General features: G+C 35.8%; 1 protein-coding gene across 1 annotated transcript; it reads right to left on the bottom strand.

The window, feature by feature from the left end:
- Window positions 1–7: 7 nt before the first annotated feature.
- LOC136820085 (uncharacterized) lies at window positions 8–27,759 on the bottom strand. The gene is made up of 18 exons (XM_067076326.1): window positions 27,352–27,759; window positions 24,715–24,902; window positions 23,872–24,021; window positions 22,627–22,724; window positions 21,092–21,342; window positions 15,668–15,795; window positions 14,934–15,063; window positions 13,400–13,560; window positions 12,277–12,502; window positions 10,577–10,698; window positions 7,674–8,172; window positions 7,077–7,201; window positions 5,105–5,416; window positions 4,176–4,413; window positions 3,742–3,884; window positions 2,317–2,833; window positions 1,592–1,819; window positions 8–671 (listed from the first exon to the last, which is right to left on the bottom strand). Exons 1-18 carry the CDS (start codon window positions 27,407–27,409, stop codon window positions 607–609), a joined length of 3,639 nt encoding a protein of 1,212 aa, XP_066932427.1. The 5' UTR covers window positions 27,410–27,759; the 3' UTR covers window positions 8–606.
- Between the last annotated feature and the right edge of the window lie 224 nt (window positions 27,760–27,983).

The raw sequence follows: 27,983 nt of genomic DNA, 5'->3' as shown, positions 1-27,983 counted from the left end.
AATTTTTAGTGTAATGGTGCATTTTAGCGTGTTTTTTCTTTAAATATAAATGATAAAATTTGTCGTTTTAAATATTTTTAAATTTACAACATATAAACTAACATATCATGAAATTATGATTTAAATCGTCAAAATCTAAAGGGTAATTCCCAAATATATTTCAGGTGTGCATGTTTTGGATGATTCGTTTTCATGATTTATTTGTGATTGTAACATGAACCCATGAAGTCAAATATTGCAAAAGGTCAACAGAATCCTGTTTTTTCTCTTACTCAACTGAATAGTGATCCTATCCTTTGAACTTTGATCTGCATCCAAAATGAAACATAGTGTTTATGTACAGTAAGATTTTAAAGTCCACTTTAAATGTACACTCTTCCTTGCCACCATGTAGAAACCAATCTCGAGGGAATCAGTTGAATTCCGTCGACATGGTTTCCAAAAGAGATTGAATGAGAGTGTCCAATGAAGATGAATGGACTTTTGAGGACTTTTTAGAGAGTTGTGGTCACTTCTCAACCAGTATAAATATGTACAATTTTGAAAGAGATTTCATTCGCGACGGACTTCCCTTTTTGATTATGTTAATTTTAAAAATGTGCGCCATTATAATAACACGAGCTTTGCTAACATCAACGTACAAACCAATGTCAAAATTTTTGAGCTGTGATCTATAAATTAAAAAAATTGTTCTTAACAAATATGTGAAGTGGTTATTATCAGCAAATTAAAAATCCAAAATTTACATTTCTGCTGATTAATCAAAAATAGGAAGAAAGACTGGACCCTTTAAAAAACTACATACCCATTAATTAGGCTAGTTTTAATTGTACCTGCTTGATTTATAAACCACCTGAGGGTACCTAGTCAAGTGAAAGGTACGAGTATGTGCCCCTTGGAACCTTGAAGTCCCTGTAAGGCCGTAAGGGTTGAAAGATCTAGAAATTTAATCAAAGTCCCACTAAGGGTTATAAAAATAGTAAAAATTCAAAAATTTCTTCTTTGCCCTTTGAAAGGTCGAAATTCTGTCAAATTAGTCCCAATAATGATATAAAATTCACCACATTTTCCTTTTTTCCTCCTTTTTAGTACCGCTCCCGGGGGGGGGGGGGGGGTACTAGGGTTGGCGAATGAGGGGTATGTGCGGACGGGACCTCCGAAAACCGACCCTTAGAGAGACTGATTTTTGCTGAAAAGGTGACTTTTTGAATTTTTTTTTTCGATTTTTGAAAAAAGTCATACCCTTAGAGAGACTTTATTACAATTTTTTCTCTGGAAATCAAAAATTTCCTAAAAATCCTGAATTTTCCGACCCTTAGAGAGACTAATTTAAAACTTTCTGATTTTTCTGACCCTTAGAGAGACTTTGAAAAGTGAAAAAAACGACCCTTACCGTCCGCACATACCCATCATCCATTTTTGCCTAAGTACCCCCGCCCCCCGGGATTCCACTAAGTATCTGACATTGTTACCGGTCAGCTTTCAATACTAACTACGAACACGAATGCTACGAGTGGTTTTTTATTGCTCAAAGTCTACTAGCTAAAAAATAGAAAAAAATGGTTTCAAAGAACATGAATTTTCTTCTCACCTGCAACTGATGCTGATACTGTCTTCTTTGTCGCCTGAGCTGCCCCAGTATTCACTGTTGTTTTTTGAGGAAGGGTCGTTCTTGGTCGCCCTGTTGTTGTTGTGGTACTCGTGGTGGTCTTAAGGGTGGGTTTTGGCGTCGTAGAGGTGGTCGTTGTGGATGTTGTAGATGTTGTAGTGGTCGTTGTCGTTGTAGTTGTGGTTGTGGTGGTCGTAGTAAATTGAGGCACTGTAAATTAATAGATAAACGATATACTCTAGGGTCCCGAATAAACATCCCACCCATTTATTTATTTCTAAAAATATTTTCAGCTATCACAAGCTGAATCGCTCTAAATAGCCTGTTTTTAGCTTCTAATTACCTTATTTTGGGGCTTGGAGAGGTACAATTTTTGCCCCTCTTTCATTCGGACCCCTCTACCATTCGGGACCCTAAAAAGCTCTGCGTTCTCCTTATACATCGAAGAAGTTTTCCAAAAATGCTGAAGTAACTGGATAAGAATTAAAATCCTCATCATTAGATTTCTCCAAAAAGAGGGACTCCTTATACATCCTGTGATCTTATTTATGAAAAGGGTCTATTTCAGCAGATCTGTAGCCTTCCGGGAGAAAAATCAGAGAATGGGGAGATTGAGCTGAATTTCTTCTTATCAGTCAAAATTTATTTTTAGTGGGATTCCTGCCGGATTCAACAAAAGCACGTGTATTAAAAAAAAAACATCTTACTCTTGCATTCTTTGTTGGTTAATGGATAAACAAATCGTCCTTTTTCACCAATGTTTGAATGAAGCCATATACCATCACTCCAACCGAAATCTGCAAACATTAACTGGTCCCATTGGCATCCTGGATTGGCCACACCGTGCCAGCCACGAAAACTACCTTTGACAATGGTCATAATGACCCATGTTTCCATACCGTTTGAGGCTAACACTACTTGAGCGTGTGTCAAAAAGTTAGGATTAAAAGTAATAACAAGTGCTTGGCTAGCTTGGAAAATTGACGTCTTATTGTGATTGTGTTCTTGATATTTAGCAACGGCACTGTCAGTCAAGTTGAACACGCGTGGGTCGTGAGCGTTCTCTTTATACACCTCTCGGAAGAAGATGACATCAGTACCAACCGTGTTATGATAATTACTGGTCGAATAAGCAGCGATGATATTCTTTGTATTGTAATTGGTATTATCTTTGATATCGCTTTCCTTATCACTACCAGGGATGATAAAACCATTGGGTAGAATCTGATGAGAGATAAAAAGAACTTTTTATTGCTACAATCAATGGTCAATGAAGAATGATAAGTCACTGAAAAATCATATAGGTGTGTCACGAAGGACAATTTAGACTTACGCTCCTTAGTATTACAGACCCTGTAGGACCTCTCGGCCCCAAGAACGACTTCTAATCCGGGAAAATTACGCCGGATTTGATCTAAGTGCAACATTTACCCAATGTGAAAAGACTAAAACTAAATGAGCTTTGGGAATGTCCAATGGATCTTTGAGTTGTAAACAAAATACTTTTATTTTTCTGCCATCAAAAGCGAATGATTTATTCGGGGTTCACTGGATGAACGGAAGAGCTGTATAAGTGGGGACTGGCTCCTCAAAGGGATTGAGGAAAGAACCCGTAAAATTTAAAACCTATTTCCTAGGGTTCCATCAACAGATATTATATTTTTTAACACTACTCCAAGAATTCCAATGGAGGTGTGTTCAGTTTTAAGAGCAACTAGTCCACCATGTTATTTGTTATTTGAGCTTCGGAATTCCAAAACATTCGAATCGCGCTGTTTACGACCAGAATTGAAAAAAATGGCGACTAGTCAGCTCAAAGACTTCACCCGACTGGATATGCTCCATATGGAAACATAGTGGTTTAAAGCTCTTCCAAGCAAAAAAAATGTGAATATCGCAAAAATATTACTGCTATTGTTTTCGAAAACCCGCGAAGCTTCTGATTGGTCAAGCGCTGAAATTATATTGTAATGTCACGTGATTTAGGTAGGATTTCTTACCTAGCCTCGGTACACTTTCAGCAAAAGCACGATATCTAGCCCTTCGAGCTTTATAATTCTATGTATGGAAAGCCCGATCCAGTCAAGTTGTTAGAGATCAGTTTCTCCAACAACCTGCATATCAATTGTTACCTTTATTGAGTTTTCGTATGCATTATCTTTCATTTTGAAAAACTGTTTGAGATTAATAACTTGAGTTTGTGCTTTTTTTCCGTGTTTCAACTCCAAATAACCGTAGAATTTGTCACCGTGCATTTCTCCATAAGGTAGATAATCTATAATGAGGATAGGAATGTATGAAAATTTGCAATATAATATCTTTACAGAAGCTAACGAATGAAATACACGTTATATAAAAAAAAATATCCAAAGCCTTCTGAAATTTTTAAGTTTCTTCTCAAAATCTTCTTAATTTCAAAATCGTGTGAGAATTTTACGGATCAGGGGTTTGTTCAAACTAGGGGATTCAAACTACAAACCTCTGGACTACTGTCTTGACCACTCATCTCCTATAGATATTATAATATTATTATTATCATGTTTGGTTATATCTAAGAAACCCAAACCTGTATTTTGGAGACATTCATTAGTACTTTTGTCGCGTGATCCCATAACCATTGCCGTAACAAAGGAATACATCCCTGGCTCCATATAGGTATGCTGTTGTGGACCATTTGATGCGAACATATAACGACTTTCCGGTAACTGGTGTGGCGAATAATAGAAGCAATTTGGCACTGTAGTGCCGATGAAGCCGAGCGGAGTGTCCAGTCGATGGTACATGAGGAAATACCATTGGAAGTGCTAATTGGAAGGAGAAGTAAAACCCCAGTTGGTACACAACGTTGATTTAACGTTCATCTAACGTTCACGATGTCCATATAACGTTTGATGAACATTGAAACAACGTTGTGTGCCAGCAGGTATAATAAAGTGTTTTTTTTCGAATCATGTAATCAGATTCTAATTTCTTTGCGCACGCGGAAATATCAACTCTAAAGGCCCTGGCCCTGCCTCGGTAAGAGAATGTGATCTTTTTCATCCAGATTTGAGATGAATATTAAATGAGCTTTTGTGTTTTTTTAAGACGACCACTCCAAAAAAGCGTTAATCATTAACATAAAACATTAAAACCCACTCACCCTTGCTTTTATTTCTAAGAACAGAGAATTTTCAGGGCTACACTGTCTTAAAATTTTCTCCAGGCTTACCAGCTTAAATACCTTAGAGCCCCTTTTTTCTCTGTGAATTTAACCATTATTAAAACTTAAGCAGAATCTAATGCACCTTTTCGAAAATTTTTTTGTTTGTTTTACCACCCTAAAACCTTCCCAGTCTTTTTATCGCACCTATAGACAATAGAAAAAAGTGTAAAAAAAAAATTGGATCAAGATCAGGGGTATAATTAAATAATAAAGTGGCACGCGCCTACGGTCGAAAAGGTGTATATAGCGAGTGAACGGTAATTTCCAATTCAAAAATCAGATTTTTTTACCTCATTATAAATGAAGATGATTTGGAAATTGTTAGCTTTAAAGTCATTATCGTCAACACCGTCTCTCTTGTCTGTGTGCCATGTAAGAGACACGAAAAAATCAAATTTGGTTTGGTCAGGTGGCGAGAATGAAATATACGGTATAAAATTTCGAACGCGTGCGACTTCTTCGGTGTTGTTTTCAATGCGGTAATATAGATTCCCAGGTAGGCTTGTGACGTAACCATAAACAATTGTCGAATAAGGATACGGGTGCCAGACAATTTCGTCATCTGGTTTTTTGTTCATAGATACAAAACCGTATTTACTGACCTATAACGATTTAAAGGGACATTAAAGTAGTAAAATGTAAACATTGCACGAACCACGTGTCATTAAAGAGAACAATTAAAATCACGTGTCCAAAACAAACTTGTAAAACAATTGAACAATCAAAATTAGCCATATTTGGTTTGATTTTTTATTTTGACATGTGACATTTGTTTTGATTTTGTATCCGCTGCATACAGTTTGTTTACAAATTTCGCAAGTACTGTTATGTCCCTTTAAGTATTGAAAATTGATGAGCATATTACACCTCTCCTTCTTACAAACCTGGTCAGATTTGTTCAGCCAGTGGGAGATTAAAATAAGGGGCTGAAACTCAATTGGGATTGATATTTCAATTTTTTTTTCATGGCTAGGAATTTATCGAATCCATTGTTTTCAAGTCAGAAAATCTGGTGGGGATGGAAAAAATAGCGCAATAATTTGCAGTGAGGATCTGCTTATTTGATTATTTTCAATGGGGACAAAGATTGGAGTAAAATTTTCCAATAGGAGTGATATTTCGACCAATTATTCCAGTGGGAGGGGGTCCCTGCTCCGACCATAAATACAATATGTCAGGTTAGCACTTTTGAATTCTTAATATTCACACCGTTACCCGATATGTGAATAAGTGAATAACTATCCAGTCTAACTAAAGTGTCATCAATATGTTAGCTCTGAACGCCGAAATATGGGATACTACAAACAAAGTACTAAACAAGTTGGTATTATGATACTGAACCTAATGAAAAAAAACAATCGATGCTTGAATGGGAAAATTACAATAAATGTTTTATTACCTGGCTTTCTAATTCGCTTCGGAAACAAATCATGCCCGCAAGGTTTTGTCAGTGCGTTTATATTTTAGTCAGTCTTAAGCTGTATCATAGGCCATTACTGGAAAGGTTCATTCAATGAATGCTGTATACTGAGTTTATCCGACATCTTGATAAGACGATCACGGAGTCTCACTAATAGTCGACCAATTTGCAGTATGAAGGTTTTGATCAAAGACTGTACAATGAAACCTTCATACTACCAAGCAGTGTGTTAGAAAAACATGTTGCTAGACTTCACCCCACTTCACCTTCACTAACAAATTTTTTTTTTCATCATTAATTCTTGATCTCCAAAAGTATATTGGTTCTTCTGACAAGAAGTTGAAATATTTTATGTATATGGGTATATGTAATGTATATAAGAGTATATAAAATTCTACGATTCAAACTGATCCCGGGGGGAGGGGCAGTCAGGCAAATTGACCGACGGGTATGTGCAGCGGTTAAGGGTATGTTTTTCAAAATATCAGAAATGCAATGTAAGGGTGGACTTTTGATAATGCACTGTAAGGGTGGAAATTTCAGCAAATCTGGGAAAAATTGCAAATTTTTGCTCGAAAATATTGATTTTTTTGCTCTAAATGAGTTTAAAATTTGAAAAAATGCAGTGTAAGGGTATGAATTTCACCAATTTTTTTCTGCACTGTAAGGGTGTGATTCTAAAAGCCAATTTTTTCGCCGCACATACCGTCAGTTGGTAAACCCACTGCCCCCCCCCCCCGGGAAACTGATACGAAGTGGACAGCTAAGTCAGTAATGGAAGCTTAGTGGGTTAGTCGGCTACATAGTATTACAAAGCTACAAATCGATCAATGTTTACTCACGTAAAAGGTTTCAACCCTTTCTGTACCCATCATCATCGGTTTAGGTAAAGAAATTTCAGCATATGATTCGTTTGCGTTGTAGGGGAGTAGAGAATCACCCACATCTGTACCAAACGGAAAATGACCTGATATGGAAATAAGAAAAGCATTGGATTATTACATTAGGATGACGAACACGCATGGGCAGCTCTTTAATTTGGCGCCGTGTTTTCCTTAGAGAGCTGTTCTATGTCTTCCTAGCTCGGGTACCATTTTCGCGAAGATGAGCAATTTTTTGTCAGTTTGTTTTAGCCACTAATTGCATTTCATACAAATCTTTTCGTAACAAAGGTTACGTTATTAATTTCTTCCCAAATGCGTTAATTCGAAGGAAGAAAACAAATTGTTTGATTCATGATATTAATAACATAGTTCACTGAAGATTGCTATCCTGGATGGCATGAAACTTTGAGTATGAAATTAACTTAAATCGTTTTCTTTACTCAAACTGATATTTATAATATACTGTTTTATACGGAAGCACACAAAATAGCCCGAGCTTTTGTGGCTGCTTCCGTATAAACGATACGTCGTGAATATCACAAATAGAAAGCTTACTCTTTTTCTTCACTCTACAGTCATGATCTGTCAACAAAAAGATTTTTGAAACATCTTGATGCCTTGTCTTCATCAAATCCTCGTTACTCAGTGCCGGGAAATTATGTGTTTTAGCGCATGCGCGATCCGTATAACCAGACTCTGCTAAAGACTTCCCATCGGTGCGATAGTAATAAACGAAGCCGTAGGTCGAGTTCCCATCGCTGGCTATTATATACTGGAATGTGTTACGCCAAAATCGGCTGAAATCGTTTTTCAATGCTGATCTCACATTAATATACGTAATTACGAAAGCGTGATCTACTCCCGTTCGATTTAAAGCTGTGTTGATTTCAGCTAAATCACTTTCTTTATCTGTTTCACGATAATAGATTTTCCCAAGGCCATCACTTTTGTAGTCTGCGTAAAGTGGTGCAAATACGACTGAGAGAGGGTCTAGAGGCTCTTCTTCGATTCTGTTTTCACCACGCATCAAAGAGATTTTTCCGTTCGGAGAGAACTAAAATAAGAAAAAAGAAGAACTAAATAAAATGGAAAAAAACGTAAGTTGAAAACTTAAGCGACCAGCGCAAAAACTTTATTATTCGCCTCTTTTTGACAATGTTATTAAAAAAGGGATATCCATTGACATCTTTAAAAGAATATTTATCTATATATTAATAGCCGTAGTCTGTATGTCATTTTGTTTTTTGTGTGTCACTTTCGTTTTCGCAAGCAATGTTTTGTTCTTTTAAAAGATGACTTTTGCTTCTTGCTCCACAAATGTGTTAAATCAGATTCGCGCCGTTTTATAAAGACTTTGTTTTGATTGATAGATTAGACTCTTTTTTTTCTTTCTTTTGTTTTGTTTTATGTTTTCGAATGTAATTAACGACCTTATTTGATTTGAGACATTCGAATTCTTTTCAAAACAAAAGAAAATCTTTTAAACAGAATCTGTTAAAGAAAAGAACAAATATAAAATAAAACATAAGAATCACAAGACAAGTTTGTTAGAACAACAGCAACATTAAAAATACATTCAAAAGGCGGTAAAAACTAGAGTTCTTTCTTCGTAAAAAAAAGGGACCTTTAAACATCTATGTCGATAATTATTTTGCTGTAAATCTAAGTCATCGTTGAATTTGAAAAGTTATCGAAGTTATGACGAAGTTATTTTATAAAAAGCAACATAAAATTGCGCTATCACGCTTTTTTGTCTGCGTGTCCTAGCTGCCTTCCGGAGGGAGGCTGTATTTCGGCCCTGTCCTTCGGACCCTTAGCAGAATAAAGAGAAGAAACAAGGGAAATAATTGTGTGAATTTTAATTCACTTTTTGGAACTAATTTGACCAAATTTCTATCTTTCTGGGGGCAAAAAGTTGAAATTTTCCTATTTTTCCGATTCTTAGTGGGACTGAAGTTTGATTTTCCGATTTTTCAAACTGCCATCTTTCAAAAAAGGCACCCTTAAGGCCGGCACATACACATACCCTTAGGAATAGAGTCAAACTTTGAAAAGAATTATTTTCTCTAATTTTGATTTCATCGTGTTTAAGCCACCTTCCCAACATCCAAAGGACTTTAAATGCGTTCAGCAAACAGCTAAACCGGCGTGCGACGCCGGGTACCGGCTAGTTAGATTTTATTCATTTCGTCAGTCGAGATGATTCAAGTTCGTCTTCTTTTCATTATTTTATAACCAACCCTCATCACCCTGTTGTGGGATGGGTGTGCAAGCGTAAATAAGCTAAGATGCATTTATGAAAACTGTTCATCGAAGCTATACGTATGAATAAGGAGCCGTCCGTTCATTGAGCCGAATCTTTATGGCCAAAACAATGGCTTTACGGACGAAGCTGTTTGTGATAAAAGTGCATAAAGATGTAACATACACAGAAAGTTTACAAAAATCATTTCGCGATTCTGTGAGATTCGGTACAGCTTAAACAAACTTTCACATCACTCGTACTCTTATAGACTGATTCGACGAAATCCAGTTATGTACTATCTTCAACCAAATCTCAAGCAAACTGCCTGTTTCTAACTGACATAATTTTCACCCACGCAGTAAAAACGTCCAAACGGGAACATTAAAAGCCTTGGAGCTGAGCAAGGTGTTACTAAATTATCCTGTACATATTTTTATGCCATTTCTTAGAAAAAATGGCTGATCGTGGATGAAAATGATGTCACACGGAATCGGTCTAATTAGATATATCTGTTTAAAATTAGACGAATGCCTCCTTGTGCAAAATATATACGTATGAATAAGGGGCCGTTCATTAAGCCGAATCTTTATGACCAAAACAATATGGTTTTACGGACGAAACTGTTTGGGATAAAAGTCCATAAAAATGTAACATACAAAGAAAATTTCTTCAGCTCGCGGTTCTGTGATTCAGTAAAGCTCAGGCAAACTTTTACGTCACTCGTACTCCCGGGTGGGGGGTAGTAGGGTTGGCAGATGAGGGGTATGTGTGGATGGGACCTCCAAAAACCAACCCTTAGAGAGACTGACTTTTGCTGAAAATGTTACCCTTACCCTTTTTTTCTATGATGTTTGAAAAATTCCCTACCCTTAGAGAGACTTTGTTACAATTCTTTCATTTTTTTGATTTTTGCGACCCTTAGAGAGACTTTGAATGGTGAAAAAACCGACCCCTACCGTCCGCACATACCCAGCACCCATTTTTGCCTGAGTACCCCCCGGCTCGTAATCTTATGGATATATCTGTTAAAAATTAAACGAATGCCTCCTTGTGCAAAATACAGAAGAGTCTCTTAAATTAAAAGTTTTTCCTACGGGTAAGGATTCCTTATAAGCATAACAAGGCTCTATAACTTGAATTCTCCAAAGCTGGAAGAAATTTTAGTTTCCCGTAAGGTTTTCGAGTTTTATGGTACTGTATATTAAATACTTACATAAAATGATTTTGTGTGTTGAGTGAATATGGGCATATGTTTTTTGAGTTTGATATGATGTTCAGCATCATCGAAAGACGAAAGGGTATCATCGTCTGTTCCAGACCCATAAGGCAGAAAGACTGAAGATGGAAAAGAAGGAAAACATGTTATGAAAAGAAAATAGATCCTGAGATTTATCCCGGGAGGGTACTAGGGCAAAATGGGTTACGGGGATGCTCCGCTGGTTAGGGTACCTTTTTTAACCTCCACGAGTCCCAGGTAGGGTCGCAAAAACACCAAAATAGAAAAATTAGTCCCTCGTAGGGTGCCTATTTTTGGAAAATTCGGGGAAAAAGTAGGAAATTTGAGAAAATTTTGGAATTTCAGTCCCAGTCTTTTTTCGCAAATTTCAAGTCCCACGTAGGGTCCATTTTTCGAACCTCGGCGGAGCACCCCCGTCGGTCGACAAGGGTAGTACCCCCCCCCCGGGGGATTTATGTGGGCTCTTACAGCTTACAATAGTCACGTGACCACTATAAAATGATTTCAAGAGTTTGTAACTACAGTCAAAATTGGCCCGAATGCTTCTATTTTTCCTTTAGCTGTCTGGGGAGTGTGCTAATCTTTTCCCGGATTTCATTGCACTACCTTTGGCCCCTCTCTTTGGATTGGTGAGTATCAAATCAAAAATATATTAACAGAAAATATGTTTAGGTTTCTATATAGCCCAACTAGTGAGTGGTGACAATATGCAACCGCCACTCTTATATAGTTGAAGGTTGTAAGAACATCAAAATGCCAGTAGAGTTCAGATGAGGTTCGGCTATTCCTGTTTGTTTGCGATTTCGAGCTTCAAATTGCTCTTATCAAATTATTTTATCTTTTTTAGAAAGTATATTTAGGTATTTTGAACTTCATAACCCCCTACAATTACTATTATCGTCCACCCCTAAGCAAAACGCACTGTCGAATATTTTTAGATATCCGATAGCAAAATATCTCTTCTGTAGCAGCGAGCATAAAGGAAATAGTTTTTTTTGATCAAATATAATTACTTAAATGTCACATAAATAAAACAGAAAAAAGAAAGTTCTTTTTAACAAAAAAGAAAGGAAATTCGAACGTTTTGTAACTAAAGAGGAAAAAAAACAATGAAATTGACATCCTTAAATAAGATAGTAAAACGTTCGGAAACTCGGAAACGTTCGAAAATGTTATAAAAAGAGAGAAAGACTGAATGACAAAATAATGGGATAAAAAGTAAAATACATTTCTGCTAATTGGTGAACGATAAACCATATATTCAACGTGAAAAATCGGATATCGAAATTATTCAGTCTCGCTTTAATGATATTCGATCATCGAATATCATCAAGCTCGACTGAATAATTTTCGATATCCGATTTTTCTTGTCGAATATCTGCTTATGAGCCCTCCCTCCCAAGTCACCTTTCAAATCACGCAATCACACAAAAAAACTTTCCAAAGCACGTTCTCACGAGGTAAATTTCCTATCATGCAAGCCCACACTTTAAAAATCTTGAATCACGAAATGAAAAACGCCAATCACGCCATCACGAGAACCGCTTGGGGGGGGGCTCTACTATTACCTCAATATGCTATATTCCTCGCACTCCGGATTGTTTTTAAAACTGTTCTTACTGTGTTACTTTATAATTTTCAAGCCTCGTTATTCAGATAAAAAAGAATTGACATACCATCATTAATACAAACATCATCATAGACTTTAAAAATAAACATCCCATTACGACCAGTATTCGAAGTATACATTTCATAGTCGCCCCAGTCCACAGTCAAAAACTTCTCCCAATTACAATTTTTGCTTTCATATCCACCACCAGTGCGAGTTTGGATATTTGTGAAGTAACGCAAAATTAAAAAGGTTTCGTCTCCATTGCTGACAAGACCAACTTGGAACGAATACTGAAAAGAGATAAGAAACAGATAGTAATAAACAATAAAACAGCCGTAACGACGGCTGCAAACTCCGGTAATTGTCATTTTTGAATAGCGAACCATTATGCGAACATCTTTATCGTGGTCAGCCTTTCTTAACATATCTAACATAAAATTTAAAAGACTATATCTTAGTAAGTGCGAGTGCAAACACAAACCAAATCGGGAAATCAAACGGGAAAGATTAAGATATCGAGCCCGATTATCGCGATTAATCGGATTTACGCACGATCACAAATGAAAAACACTGATTTTAAGAAACTCCTTAACCGGAGTTTAATAGCGCTCCGCAACACATACGTCATAATTATTACTTTTCACTTTTTTTGACATTTGTACGAGTTGCAATCCCGCAATTCAATGCGGCTGAATTAAAGACACGTGCAAGTTGTTATATATCTTTTGTGAAATGATGCAATTAACGTGCAAAAGAGATTAACGCAAAGGTTGATGGGATTGGAACTCGTACAAACACATCGAGAGTAAGTAATGATTATATCAAAAATGAAATCTATTTTATCGATTCATGTTATTCATGACGTAAAGTTTTTTGCCAAAATTTCCATTTTGAAAAGACCTTTTCATAAATTACGTCACGAACATCACTTGCCTCGTATTCAAACAATTACCATGGGGATTATGTCTCTTGAGACATTAAATGATTCTTTTATAAGTAGGAAGTAGTTTTAATAAAATCCGCTGGGAGTTAATCACCATGGCATTAATTTCAAAACGAGGCAAGTGATGTAATTTATGAGAAGGTCTATTTACCACTGCCGGCAAAAGCCGGGGTGTAACCGTAGGAAGTTATGTCCATGATAAATTGATAATGAAAAAATTGATAAGAAAAATGATAATACTCACTCTTGTCTTTAACCGTGACGTCTGCATAAGAACACGGTGATAATCAATAACCAACACATGCCTTGCATCAAATTCTCGTCCCAAGAAATAACTCATCTCTTTGTCAGCATATTTAAGTGCGGCCGATGCTTTATCAGTTGTTTGATAATATGAAACTGCCCCTAAAATGTAGAAAGTAAATCTATTTTCAGTTTTCTTAACTTAGTGACTTTTCTATTGCCAATGTTAAGTATTTATACGCTCTAAACTGAAAAAAAACAAACATTTTTAGGTGAAATGAAACCGTCAGCAAGGTGAAATATAATGCAGCGGGAATATTAACTCGGCTAAGACTGTTGAACATTTTTCCGTATAAGGCCAAGCTCCTTGCCCGTATGATGTATGAAAGAAGGTAAAAAATCAAATTCAATTTTTATATTGCCACAACCGTTAAAAGAAGGCATCTTATTGACTTAATTTGGGAATAACACAAAATTTTGAAAGTTAAATAGATATGTCATCCAATGCATCGGAATGAATTCTACCTACTATGGAATAGGAATCACAGCGCAGCTGATTTTTTTTCCGTACATGGACGGAAGTATCATCGACGGTCGGGAGTATCTCATCCTTGTTGTTTGGTTTTGTTTTTTGGAATTGCTTAGGTCAGGGTTGGTAGTAACGGCTTGTCACTGTGCCGGGTGCATACTCGGCGCCTTGGGCCCCGCAGGGTTGCTAGTAACGGCTCGAATTTCAGTCAGGTTAAAAAAGGCGCAATTTTACCCATATTATAATAAAATTACCCCCGTCTTTTTTATCATCTTATAAGTATTTCCAAATTTTGTGTTAGCGCTGTGTTTCTGATCAGAAACTCTTTCATTTGGTGGGTTCGAACCCCGGTCGGGTCGATATTTCAAGGTTTCAGATAAGTTTAAGATACTCCCGTCCGTCGATGATACTCCTGACCGTCAAGAGGAGATACTCCCGACCGTCGATGATACTCCCGACCGTCAAGAGGAGATACCCCCGACCGTCGATGATACTTCCGTCCATGTACGGAAAAAGAATTTGCCACAGCGCAAGCAACCCTGTAGAAGCGAGTTGACGAGCAATGGGTATACCATGACACTCGAACTACATGGGAGAACGGATGTCCTCGCGGCTGTAGAACCTCCTTTAAGTGTCTGAGCACACCATAATGTCTGAAATATCTACCCATACTCTTGTATCAGAGTTATGGTACACAATTCCACTCACATGGCATGGGTTGACCCGGGAAAAGGAGAATTCACTTGCTAAGTGAATCGTAGTGCCACAGTAAATATCGAACTCGGGCCTCCTGGACAGAAGTCAAGCACGATAACCACTATACCTACACCTTTTCAAAATTTTGAGGATTGGTGAAAAAATATATCAACAATCTCGGGATTTCGAGCGTTTGATGATCTTTTAAAACAGTAGACTTTTTGTCAAGCTGACTTTTGTCAGAAAAAGGCAATTTAGACATAATATCGACAATCAAAGTTAGAGCTAAACTTGAAAGCTATATGATTACCTTCGTGGTCGGACACGTTAAGGTTTGCATTGATGAATCTGATGAGGTTATTACTCATCTTGTGTGGGAAGTAACCAAAATCACTGATAAAGATATTCTCATTGGTTGTTAAGAACGCGTCTGTACCAAGCTACAAATAAAGGATAGGAAATGATTTTAGCTAATTATTAAGATGTGGATCGGATACTTTTTTTAAAAATACACGTTAGTCTTATAAGGACATCCTATTATTTTTATGCCTTCGGAAGATTGGTGCCTGTGCACCATGAAACTCTGAGTTTGAAACAAAGATATTGTGTCAACTCTTTATTATATGCCTTCGGATATATATGTTCTTAACATTTTGAGATTTAAGTCTAAAGTGTTCTTAATTTCGCCATCATTTTGTGAATATTTTTGGAAAGTCCCTAAGAGGACTTTTTTGTCTTTTTTGTCAATTTTTTTTGTCTTCAATCACGATCACGAAAATCAGCAAAAAATTTGGATAGTCACATATCCGTTTGAAAAAGTCAAAATCATGCATCACGGCTCAGAAACTTTTCGAATCATGTAATCACGCTAGAAAAAAGTCCCTATCACGCCATCACGAAAACCGCTTGGGAGGCCACCTAAAAAATTGGGTTTTTAGAGTCCTCGAAGTCTTAAACTGTTCTCAACTTGTTGTTAAGTATCTTGGCTACCGAAGCCTGTTCTTATATGTCTTATAGAACGAACGTTTAGACCAAATTTCTTACATATATAGAATCGTATCTTCCATTGAAGAGTTTCATGGATTGGGCGAGTTTGATTTCATCTCTTTGGTCGGTACCTTTGGAAAGATTTTTATATCCTGATGTTTCCAAAGCCTTCGGAAAATGCTGATCTGTAAAATAAAAAGTTCAGTAGTGTGAGAACAGTGATACACCCCTTGTCATGGACCCAGTAAGATTTTTTCAGTCAGTTTTGGTAAAAGTCACGGACTAAAACTCAATGGGGATTGATATTCACATATTTTTTATGGCTGGGGATTTGAATTCTTTTTTGTTTTCAAGTCAGAAAATTCAGTGGGGATGGGAAAAATAGCATAATGTTTTTTAATGGGGAATGGTTTATTTGTTTTTTAAGTGGAGACGAAAATTGGAGGACAGTTTTCAACCGGGGACGATATTTTGGCCGAATTTTCCAGTGAGAATGGGTCCCAGTGGGTTTATGCAGAGATTTGGGAAAAGAGGATAAGAATCGCCGCTGCCGCTCGCTGTTTTCTTATTGTTGACCATTGAATTCGGCGTCGTCTGAAGTCGCTAGGCTAGGGAACAACTTGGCCAAGAAGGTACTACGAAAAAAATGGCGTTATGTGCAGTATTATAACAGTTCAAGAAAAACTGTCTGAATTTACTCCTTTGGAGGGGTTTCCTACTGATATAAACGACTGAAAAGCAAATAACGATCTTTTGGGGTTTCCACTGACAAAAAAATCTGCTGTTGCATGCTTTATTTTTTGAGAAAAAGATGGCGGAAGCAGGCATGCTAAAATTGGATGTGAAATGGGACCTTTTTATTTTTAGCTAGTTTGCCTTACTGGAAAGTCTTTCAGAGTCAAAATAAAGTGGTTTAGGTTGGCAAAAGGTTGTAGGTGACTAGCCTAGCTTTGGTTTTTATTGGCACCTTCTAGATCTTTTTGGCACATCCTTCAAAGATAGCTGAAAAATTTATATTAAAAAGTGTATTTTTTGTTTGTTAAGTTGAATAAAATTAATTTTTTTTGTGTTGCAAACATAATTTTTATGGGTAGCAGTAAAGTTGATTAAATGACAACCTATAGCTTAGTTTTGCATGGCAATTCTTCAAACTTTCTTAGCATTTTGATTGAAGATGGGCAGATGGGCAAAATCGACTAAAAATGTTGTTTTTTTTTCCTACAGTTTAGATGAAAAAATAATGTTATCCTAACAAAACTTGCTTGATGGCAATGGACAATGGATTTTAGATTTGGTAAGTATGCTAAATTATCCTTGATGCCTTTTTAGCTTCTACTAAGGAAAAACATTTTTTTGGGGTTGAAATTTCAAGTTTGTGTATGTAACAGAAAATTGCAATCAAAGTTCTAATATTTTTACTTATATGTAGGTAATTTATAAAACTATAACTATGACTCTGACCGGTTTGGCTCTGACCGGTTAATAGATTGGCTCTGACCGATTAATAGATTGGCTCTGACCGGTTAATAGATTGGCTCTGGCCGGTTAATAGATTGTCCAGTTATATAAGGTTTATTTCACCGGTTTTTGTCAGTGGTCGGTGGAATTAAGATCTGTTGTTTGTGTTATTCTGTATTTTTTCATGATAGCTTGCTGCAAAAATCCTAATTCCCATTTTCATTATTATATACTTTCAGGTCAGCAGGTTAGTTACCATCATACTGCCCAGTAACCTAGATCCATGAATTATTTTGTATATCTTCACGTGGTTTTTATACAATGAGAATTGGCTTAAAATTTGTCTGAATTTGTCAAGTACAAGGTTCAATATCTTTGCAAACACCAACAAATTCTGCTAATAAGATGGACGGGTGAAAAGCATATTTAACTCAAAGGAAACAACAATGGAATCTGATGTCATGGTTTGTTTGCAGTTGGATTGAGGTCTTTTTATGCCTGTTTCACCAGGATTTCTTGCTTGATTATGCAAATAGTCCCAAACAAGACACCAGAATGAGGCTGGACTACAATTACAAGATATGAACCAACCATATATATATATAGTCTAGAAGTATAAAACCTTCAACTACTCAAAATGGAAACAATAAATATATCAAAAATGCTTTAATAGAAATTCCAGTTTGGACACTAGACTATTTTCATGCATCACATTATATAATTATTCATCTTACGAAATACTCTTTTCTTGAGCATTGATGAGCAGTCTGGTTATATTCATAATTTTTTTCTCTAAGATTTTATTTGAAAGGGTAAATTGCTTTTTAACTTAGAATCACACCTCTATTGGAATTAGTGAGCCCCCCCCCCCTAAATCCAAGAGTGACCGATTTTTCATAGGGCAGGTCTAAAACGCCTAATACCTACTACCTAATACTTACTACTTAATACTTAATATTTACTGTATATACCTCAAAATTGCTCGAAAATGCCTTTAAAATAATCAGCATGCCAATTATGACCAAATCTGAAAATTTGGTGTTAAAAAATTTTTAAGTTTTTGTCTTATAGCGTTTTGAAGACATGAAAATAGTTTCTCTCTTTTTTTCTCTTCACTTCATTTTCCCGCGCTTTTTCTATAAAGTTTACAGACTATACACACATTTTGTCGAGACACACTTTTTCGTAGGAGAAAAATATTTCGCTTGCTCATACATATTAGTTTTATTTATAACAATAAGAATCAGCCCTACTACTCGATATGATGCAGATAAATACAAAAGGATACAATTAAATGACCTAACTATATTTAATCTCAAAGAACGTTTAAATAACGTTTTAACCATTTGGATCTTTTAAAAAGAAGACATGGGTGTATAAGAATATCTGTTTTAGATATTTGCACACGTGTTCTTATAATTAAATCAAAGTCATAAGAGAGAGTAAGATAATAACCTTTTGCTTTGTGCTTATATGAGGCGAAGAAAATATTTAATATCTAAATATTTATTAAATATTTATTTAAATATTCTTTTAGATGACACATTCAAATTCCTCGAAACTATTTTTTAGAATAGAGATTTCGAACATGCGAAGGAGAGCCTGGAAGTTCTGGTCTGTAAAGTATCCAAACGGATTAGGTAGTCAGTATTAAGAATTAGGTAGTAAGTATTAAGTAGTAGGTATTAGGCGTTTCAGACCTGCCCATTTTTCATACACTGTTTCACAATATATATGTTTATTTTCCAAGGTGCTTTTAGTGAGGAAGGATCAAGTCAAAGTTTTTTTATTTTGATTAATTTTCTTGCAATTATTTAAGTAACTTTTTGGAAGCAAATAAAATTGACATAACAAGAATCAAATTAGTCCAGAAATTTAACCAGTTTATTATTATTATTTTTTGTTATTACAACGCGACCAAATAAAGATTTTTGTATAGTTTTTGTTAAATGTGTTTATTTTGTGTGCTACTGTTTTGTATTATATTGCTATTATTTTTCGCTTTGTTGTGTAAACTTCAAAAAGTTCTTACAAAAAAATTCATGATATTTTTGATTTCTTGTCATTGATATCATGAATTGCCATTGTTTTAGTCAGTGGCGGCCTGGCAGGGGGTGCAGGGTGTGCAGTGCACCACCCAGAAAGACCTGAGAGGGGCGCCAAAAAAGCTTTTCAAGGGGGCGCCAAAATTCTTTTTGATGTTTAGTTTGGCGATTTTGCGCCCTTTGACACGTTTTTAGCGCCTTCTATAAAGTGCAATGTAATTTTTTTTCACATGCGGCGCTTCGTTTTATTTTACGAATTTTTTCAAAACTACTATCAAAATTGAATTGTGAAAAGTCAAAGCAAGAGAAGTGTTGTGTATCCACCAGGGGTTAAAGAGGATGCTCACCCCCAAAATGAGAGATTGATCGAAACTGCTTGCTGTGGTTTTTGTGGTCTTATGCGAATTAACTTTCTCATTTTAGAATATCTTATAAGCTGTTTGACCTTTCTACACCAATTTTTTTTGCCTGCGGCGCCAGAATTACAAAGAACCCTTTTACTTGCCAACTTTCGAATTTTTTGGGGCCTCTTTCAGCCATCGATCTTTAATGGACAGTAAAGTAAGACCAGGAAATAACAAGGAAATAGATATCAAATTATCATTACCTCGTATAAATAAAAGTTTGTTAACTCAGGGATTCCGGGCGTTACTTTCAACCAGTCACTGCTCTTACAGTTTACGAGTTTGATAGTTTCACTTAATGGTATAGGGCGCAAATAAGGACAAAAATACCAGGGGCGCCAATTTCATAGTTTGCACCACCAAGACAATTAAGCCAGGCCGCTACTGGTTTTAGTCCTGTTTTTTTCTTTCCCTTCTCCTTCATTGTTTTAATATTCAACCAAGCTAGCTCTTTTTATATGGTTGTCAAAACACTTTAGCCCGAGAAGTAATGAAAAACTATATTAGTTTTACCAGCTTCGTTTTGTGTTTGAATGCAATGAATTTTAAATTCTTTACTAGTAATTATTTCTATTTCTACAATATAATCTGTGACATTGGTTCGAGCATTCCTTGAGGAAAGTATTTTGGCTAAAACTGAAACTTTTTGGCTCGACCTACACTGTATCCGCCCTGTCCAAAATGAAAAGTGCTTATAAAAAATACCAAAATCCCCGATATTAGAAATATTTTTATTTCACTTTCGATATCAACCACGGCTGCCATTTTTTGTTTGTACTTCTAGTCTTGTGCGCATAGAATAATCAAGCGCTCCGATTGGCTCAGAACTAAAACAATCGATCGGGCGCAGATATTTCAATAGAACAAAAGGTTTCCTAGCCTATATTTCTATAGCTGAATAGCGCAATTCTTATCCTCTTTTCCCAAATCTCTGGTTTATGAGAAGGGGGTGTAGGGATTATTATCCACGAAGTCTCTTTCCTCGTCATATAACCAAATTTTAAGCATTATTGAATAGATCATTTAGTGTAGATTATTTTAACCATTTGAAATACTTGAAGAAGAATAAACAGTATTAATTTTTTTCTTTTGCTAATAAGTTAAGCATTTGGGTTCACTACCCAATAGAAAAGTGAAATGTGGCTGATTTCATTCCAACATTTTTCATATCATTTGTTTAGTCGAAAAGCTAAAACATGAAAGGAGCTCTCAATATAGTGATGGACGACTAATGCAGACAGAGCAGTAAATTCATGATATTCATGACGTAATGTTTTTACGGAAATATCCCGGTTTTAGCCAGTAGTGGCAAATGTAAACTAGACAAGAGTTGTATAAAATTTGCTAAACAATCTTGAATACCCTGGTTTTAGCCACTATTGGCTAAAACCGGGGTATTTACGTAGAAAACATTACGTCATTAATATCATGAATAAGCAAAACATAATGGAAGGGAAAATTGTAAACAAACTGGTATTATCCCCAAACAGTAATATAACACCCATAATACTGTATTACACGAATCATAAACGGCTCTAGTCTAAAGTCTCACAGAAATGCGTATTAGTTCTTACCCTTATCACAGTCAAGATTGTTTAGCTGCCAAATAAATTTGCCTTGAACATTGACATTTGATCCTTGCAACATTTCTTTCTGCGCAACCAATGGATTTGCAACAGATGTTTCACAACTGGTGGTTATAACGCCCACATTCGCGGGGTCAAACAGAGTATGATAGATGGAAATTAAGAAGAGGCGTGAATCATCATATGTTATGATAAGTTGAAAATGGTTGTATTTTTCACGAATTCTGTATTGCGCGTCTCTATAAATAGTAAAGACAAATTATCAGAAATTTTTTGAATCATTGACCTTTTAGTTTATAGCTGGTGCAATAACTCGAGATTTCTCGCGCCCTTTTCGGGCGCGATATCACTCTTATATTATTACAGTGATAGTATAATTTGAAAATCTAGGTTAAGCTTTCAATTGATATATTATGATTCTTTCATAATCAAAGCTTACATTACAAGTACGTCTCTACTATATTTTCAAAAAGTTCAGACTATTTACTACTGAGTCTGTTTCGACCTTTAAATTCGTCAACACCAGAATGACCGAGGCGAAGATCATTAATACACAGGTTGCAAAATATAAAAGTCTAAAGACATAAACCACGTTTTTACGCGAAATCTTAATGTGCTTGTTACCTGACATTTATTTCTGATGGGTTCAAATTTATTGACACTAATAAAGTTATCAGCTGTAAGTTGCAAAGCAAGTAACATGGGAATAAAATCATGTGAACTTTTTCTTTTTCGAGTAATCACATATTTTGACTGAATTGATATAATTTTGCAACCCGTGTATTACTGATTGAACCTCCCAGACGAAAATTAGGAGCGACGAACACGCACCACATCACACCGCACGATTGCCATCTACCTACACAAAGGTCGTGTTCACACTACATACCTTCCTTAATAAAAATGTAGTTAGGAGAATCTTTTGTTGACTACAATACAGAACGTGCATTTAACAAAGAGTCGGACGCGTAGTATTGTAGTTTTTAATCGATCTTCCTTAATTAAGAGTCGTAAGTTCTATTGTCTTAAGGGTAAGGTAGAGGCTTCCCTTAAAACAAAAGATTTTATTAAGGAAGCATAAACAAAGAATGCTGTGCAGTGAGCAAAAAGTTTTACGATTTCAAAAACGAATGAACTGAGGAAAAAATTAGAAATAGTGCAAACGGTGTTGTTGATGTGTAAGATGAATGCAGTTAATGAGTAAAACCATGAGAACTAATATGTTTGCGGATTTCCAGTGATGTATGGATACCAATATCAACGAATCACAGGTGAAATCGAAACTCTCAATAAAAAATCAACCAATGAGAAGCCTTAAGCAAAATCAATTACCGTGTTATAATAGATCTCGTGAACCTATAAAGAGCTGTAATAAACCAGTGTATTCATCCATCATAAATCTCTTTGTTTAACTTTGATAGATTTAATTAGGTGAACTTTCCAGTGTGAACGCGCCCAAATACTAGAAAAGCCCATCATTTAAAAAGTTAAAACCTCTTAAAATGTTAACCCATAAATCTTACCTGCTTCCAAGTTTCCAAGTTATGACGATTGTGTTTTTCGGTGTGAAATCGGTGACTTGTTTCAGCTTCAAATCTTCAGCTACCAAATCGGTGATAATCTACAATCAGGATCGTAATATTTGAGAAAAAAGGGGAATTCCTGTGAAATCTTAAATTAAACACAAACGATTTGGAAGCGCTCTCAATCAAGTTGGAAGGGTAGAGTTTTAACGCTGGACTTAAAAGCTTAGGCTCTAAGGATCCAAAAGTTCAAGAATGGTATAACCCCTCCCGAATTGAAATACTCGAATACATTTATCAAATAGCCCGAAAAGGCTTTCTCGCCCGAGGTCCGAATTTCGAAAAACGAGGAAATAATCTCAATAGATTTGACCATGATTGTAGATAGAAAGCTGGTAAATTCATAATTATCCAAAGCAAGATTCAATTCATCATGGATCTACATGGCATATCTTATACACTTTACACGTTGTGCTTTATTGTGTAAGAGCCCAGGGGTGGTACTTGGGCGAAAAGGTGTACGGGGTACTTCCATGAGTTCGAATATAGGGTTGCCAATACACAAAAAAGGAAAATCAGTCCCTCGTAGGGTAATTTTTTTAGGGAATTCGGAAAAAATTGGAAAATTTTGAGCAATTTTCCTATATTCAGTCCTATCTAGGGTCATATTAAATCCACAATCTTGCGTACCATCGCCGGATTCTTTATCTTTACACTGATCGGATCTTTATATGGTTACTAAGGTACGCTAAAGGGATTTTAGACCCTAACAAGAAGCCATATTTGGCTAGTTGTTCCCTCAAAAGAACCATGATGTCTTATTTTCTATAAAGCAAAATTGACAACCCATTGAAAAATACAGTGAAAAATTACGGTTGTATTGGGCTTTCCCAGAAAAAAACCGTGCACCCCCTGTTGAGGAGGTCCAACCTTTTGTGACCTACCCCCTTGGAATTCCAGGCAGTTTTAGGATCATACCCCTCTGGAATTCCGAATTTTTACAAATTTTCAATCATTACCCCCTTGGAATTCCGCTTATTTTTGACGGATTTTCGTCTACCCTTATGGAATTCCACTGCATTTCAAACCTTACCCCCTTGGAACGGAAATGGACCTCCTCAACAGGGGGTGCACGATTTTTTTCTGGAAAAGCCCATTGTGAAATCACGTGATAAAGTTTCAAGGGGCAGGTAAAATTAGACAAAAATAAAGTAAGAAACAAGAGAAAAGAATAGAATACTTTACCTTATTAGTGGTTTGGTAATACTTGATGTAACCACTATATCCTTGTCTGAAATATCCATAATAAGGGTAAAAACCTTGTTCTTTTTTTAAGAAAAGGTTTGCAGTAGTTGTTCTGCCGCCTTCTGTTGATACACGACCATGATCATAGATCTGGTAAGAAAATTAGTAAAAACATCATCTAAATTAGACACAGTAGACTGGAAGTCTATAAACCCGAGCCAAATTGAAACATCCGATTGAATTTAATAGATGGCCCAAAATCGACTTTCTCGCCCGAATTCCAAATTTCAAAAAACGAAGAAATAAGCTTAATTCTCAATAGATTTCGACCATGATTGCAGTTTTGATCATAATCATAGTTAGTAGGTTGTGGTACCCTTTTTGCAATTTATACTAACAAAAATTCAAAAAAATTTCAACGACGTCCTCCGTTAGCTAGACGTCGGTTAAGGGAAAGCGGTGCCCAAAAACCATCCCATCTCCTTCAAAATTTCATATTCTTTCAAATGGTAGCTACGAGAGCTTTCAAAACCTCTTAAGTTCCGGAGATATAGCCCGTCAAGGTTAGTTTCCGGAGGTACCTTCTCTAGTAAAGTCTGTTAGCATATAAAAACGTAAGTATACTTCAGATGGTGATAAAATCATGAAATCTGGCACAGATGATCCTTAGAGGGTCTAAAACTTAATTTTAAACATTAACACCAAATTTTGCCACCTGTCCATCTGCCAGATGACGTCATCAGGTGACTGGGTAAAAAATTAGTTTTTTGAATATATTCAAAACCTAATGGTGCCTTGGACTGAAAAGGTTAAGAATCTAGAAAAGTCTCAAACCATACTCACGAATATGCTATTTTTGAATGTTGTCTTTAAACTTTCATGAAAGGGTACATCAAGACGAACTTGCTTGTAATTCATTTCTTTATTTGTGTCATAAGGTAACTTTGTTGCAGTGTCATTAAGGTTGATTGGATAGAAAGTGGGCGGGTCGACATCCCCGCCGCCACCACCGCCCGGAAAGCCAGGAAATTCTGTGAAGATAAAAATAACATGAAAATATGAAATCTGTTTCAGAGTGATAATCATGTTTGTACAGTGTTTTCAACTCAAACCTCTATGATTTTAATATCTTTTTAACTCGAACAAGTTTTATTTTCCCTTCAGTCCACAATTTCTTATCAACCTTAATTCATAACTCGAACTTTCGATAATTTTAATAAATTTGTCTTTCCCGTGTGTGTGTTTTAGTTATTGAGATTTCCACTCAAATAGTTTAGAATGATTTTGAATTTTGAAATTCCCGTGCGACAGTCTCCTACAGTCAAAAATATCAAATCACGCTCTCTAAACTTTCATCTAATATCACTACTTGGGAACATATTATTGCTTATTAGACAATAGTTCTGCCTATCGATTGATGGTTCTGGCTCGCGAAAAAGTGGCGGGCGCACTTACTTTTTTAAAGGTAATAAAAAATCACGGACGAGAGAAAGATTTGCATCGCAGATTTTATACACGCTCTTTTAGAAGCAATCGATTAAATATAGGGAGCGATAATAAAAACGTAATTTCATAGCGTATTTTTTAAAGATTGTAATTTGTCTATGTAGTTGAAAAAGGTTTTTTACTTCATTGCAGATAACGGATATTAAAGAAAAGAAAGAAATTAGAATAATGTTGGTTTAAATCGGCGACTGGAAAGGTTTCTCTAGATCTTTATAATCCCTCAATTTCAAATTTGTGACCGTAAATCTCAAAAAGATTTGTGTTCTATAGCCTATACTAGACGTCAGCCGCGTTTTTTTACGCAATTAACGTCTATTCCACTTTGCGACTTTTTCGAATGTTTTGAGCCCGGTTTTTCGGGCTCTAAACATTCGATTTTTTGAAGTCACTTTTAACTTTGGAAGCTTCTGCAATTAGCAAAATAATAGAATTTGCGGCAGAGTACTTGAAAGGCTTCTATCTTTCGAAAACTGTAAAAGCGGAACTCACTTGAAGTTCAAAAACATACCGACGTCAGGTACGATCAAGAGCAGATTTGACGTCAAATCACAGTAGAGCTGACACTTTTAGTGGTCAGAGAGTTGTTGTATTACAATTTTTTGCTCAGAATTTCTTGCTCTTTCAGATGGTACTAATCATTTTCGTTTATTTTGATTTTTAAAAATCAGCTATTTTCCTACCCCGTTTTTCCCCTCGCAGTTTTGCCTATGGCGTCACTATTTTGCTCATAAAATGTTTTCCCGGGCCTAATCCGCGTCCTCCCTCTAAAAAATTTCTTGTAATATACTGTTCTTTGGAATGGACTAAAAAGGGGTAGGTCGTAAAAAAGATGTCATGGAACTCCAGGCTTGGCCCCCTACTATAAGAAACGAAATGAAAATCCCGGTTTTTAGTGAGGTGCTCGATATGTGTCCTATAGTGATATGGAAAGATATAAATCATAAGTATAAAAATCATTTCGTAAAAAAGGGGGACTAGGAATAGGTGCTGACAACCTTATCAAGGTCATTTTTTATGCTTTTCAAAATCTCTTTAAGAGTAACAAAAAAAGAAACTTTCAAAGTGCAGCCAAACCAAAGGATTGAAAATTTCAGGTTCAAAGCAAAAAATTTGTAAAAGAACTATTGAAAAAGATTTTTAAAGTCTCTCTGTTACTCACGTCACAGTGACCCAGTGTGAAACTTTAAAACAGGTGGCGATAAGAAGGAAGCTAAAAGAGCTTAATACCATTGGGGGAAATATTAAGATTCGGTTCTTAGATTTCCCCATTTCACGTGATTGGTCAATATGTCCCTCCTGGTTTGTGATACAGGGGTTGCCTTTCCTTGTAGCCAAAAAAAACGAGACTAGCCTCGCTAAGGGTAAGGGGGTGGAAATTTGATATTTCGACTCAGAGAAAGCTATTATTAAAAACGATTATATCTAGACAATTATATTCCAATATTTTGGCAATTCATTCCAATGATTAAATATACCCTGTACATGAAAATTCTGGGACACACCAAGCATATGTGCGATGAAAAAAGCGTCCCTCTTACACAGTGCATTAGACGATGTTATTGTCCGTTATAATGATAGTAAGGCGGGAAAGTATTACTTTACGGCAGTCACGGTGGTATGCAGAAGTAGAAATTGGCGGTAGAGCTTCAACTGTGACTGAAAAACTCTACCGACTGTAAACCCTTTTCGGCAAAAAAGAATCGCTTGCTAATTTTCTTCGGCTTTGGGTTTTATTTCTTAGATAGTGAGATTTGTCTTAATAGTGCATAAAAATATTGGTAAAATTCAGATCCTAGTATATTTTCCCCGAAGTTTTAAGGTCTACTTTTTTTACTTCACCGTCTATCAGCACGAATCTCAATATTCTAAGAACAATGTAGCTTCAAAGTTGATCGATTCCTAGTATAACCTTATTTATATCTTATATCCTTAGGTTTGTTTTGCTTTGGAATACCAGGGATATAAAGTTCTTACCGAAGCCGGATCCAGATTTGAGCAAAAGTTGTGTAAAAAAAATCCCAACCAAATACATTATTGCCAAGTTTTTTGATAATCTTAACCAATAATAAATTCTTTCCACCAAAATATTATACCAACAAATTATCCATTAAGCACCAAATGTTAATCTTAGTCTTGGTTTTGAGCAACAAAAATAAATTAGAATTTGACAGGTTGAGCTTGTTTGGTTTAGAAAACAATTTGTATAAATACAGCTTATTATTCCTGAATGATATATTTATTTTAGAATCAATCTTGACTTCATTATTGATTTTCTTTTCCAGAAATCTCAAGCCAACTCAAAAAAAAACAACTAGTAGAGTCTTTTAAATTAAAATGCTCCACAAATATTCTATCCCATATGGAAAAAACACTTTTCAAAACTAATATAAATTTCAGCGCCTCATTTTATCTTAAAAAACGTTATTTTCTAAACAGATCAATTTCAATGAATATTTTTTTTAAAAACAATTACATATCAATAATTTCTATTAATTTTTAGAACGTCCCTTTAAGCAGAAATTTTAAAATACGATTCCCTAATTTACGGTCCTCAAAATTGGGGTTTTTATTTTCATCAAAATTCTTTAAACGTCAAAGAGTTTTCT

This window comes from Clytia hemisphaerica, unplaced genomic scaffold (assembly GCF_902728285.1).
Source record: "Clytia hemisphaerica strain Z4C2 unplaced genomic scaffold, Clytia hemisphaerica genome assembly, whole genome shotgun sequence".
In the NCBI taxonomy this organism is placed as follows: domain Eukaryota; kingdom Metazoa; phylum Cnidaria; class Hydrozoa; order Leptothecata; family Clytiidae; genus Clytia; species Clytia hemisphaerica.
This window is presented reverse-complemented; position numbering and strand designations above follow the sequence as displayed.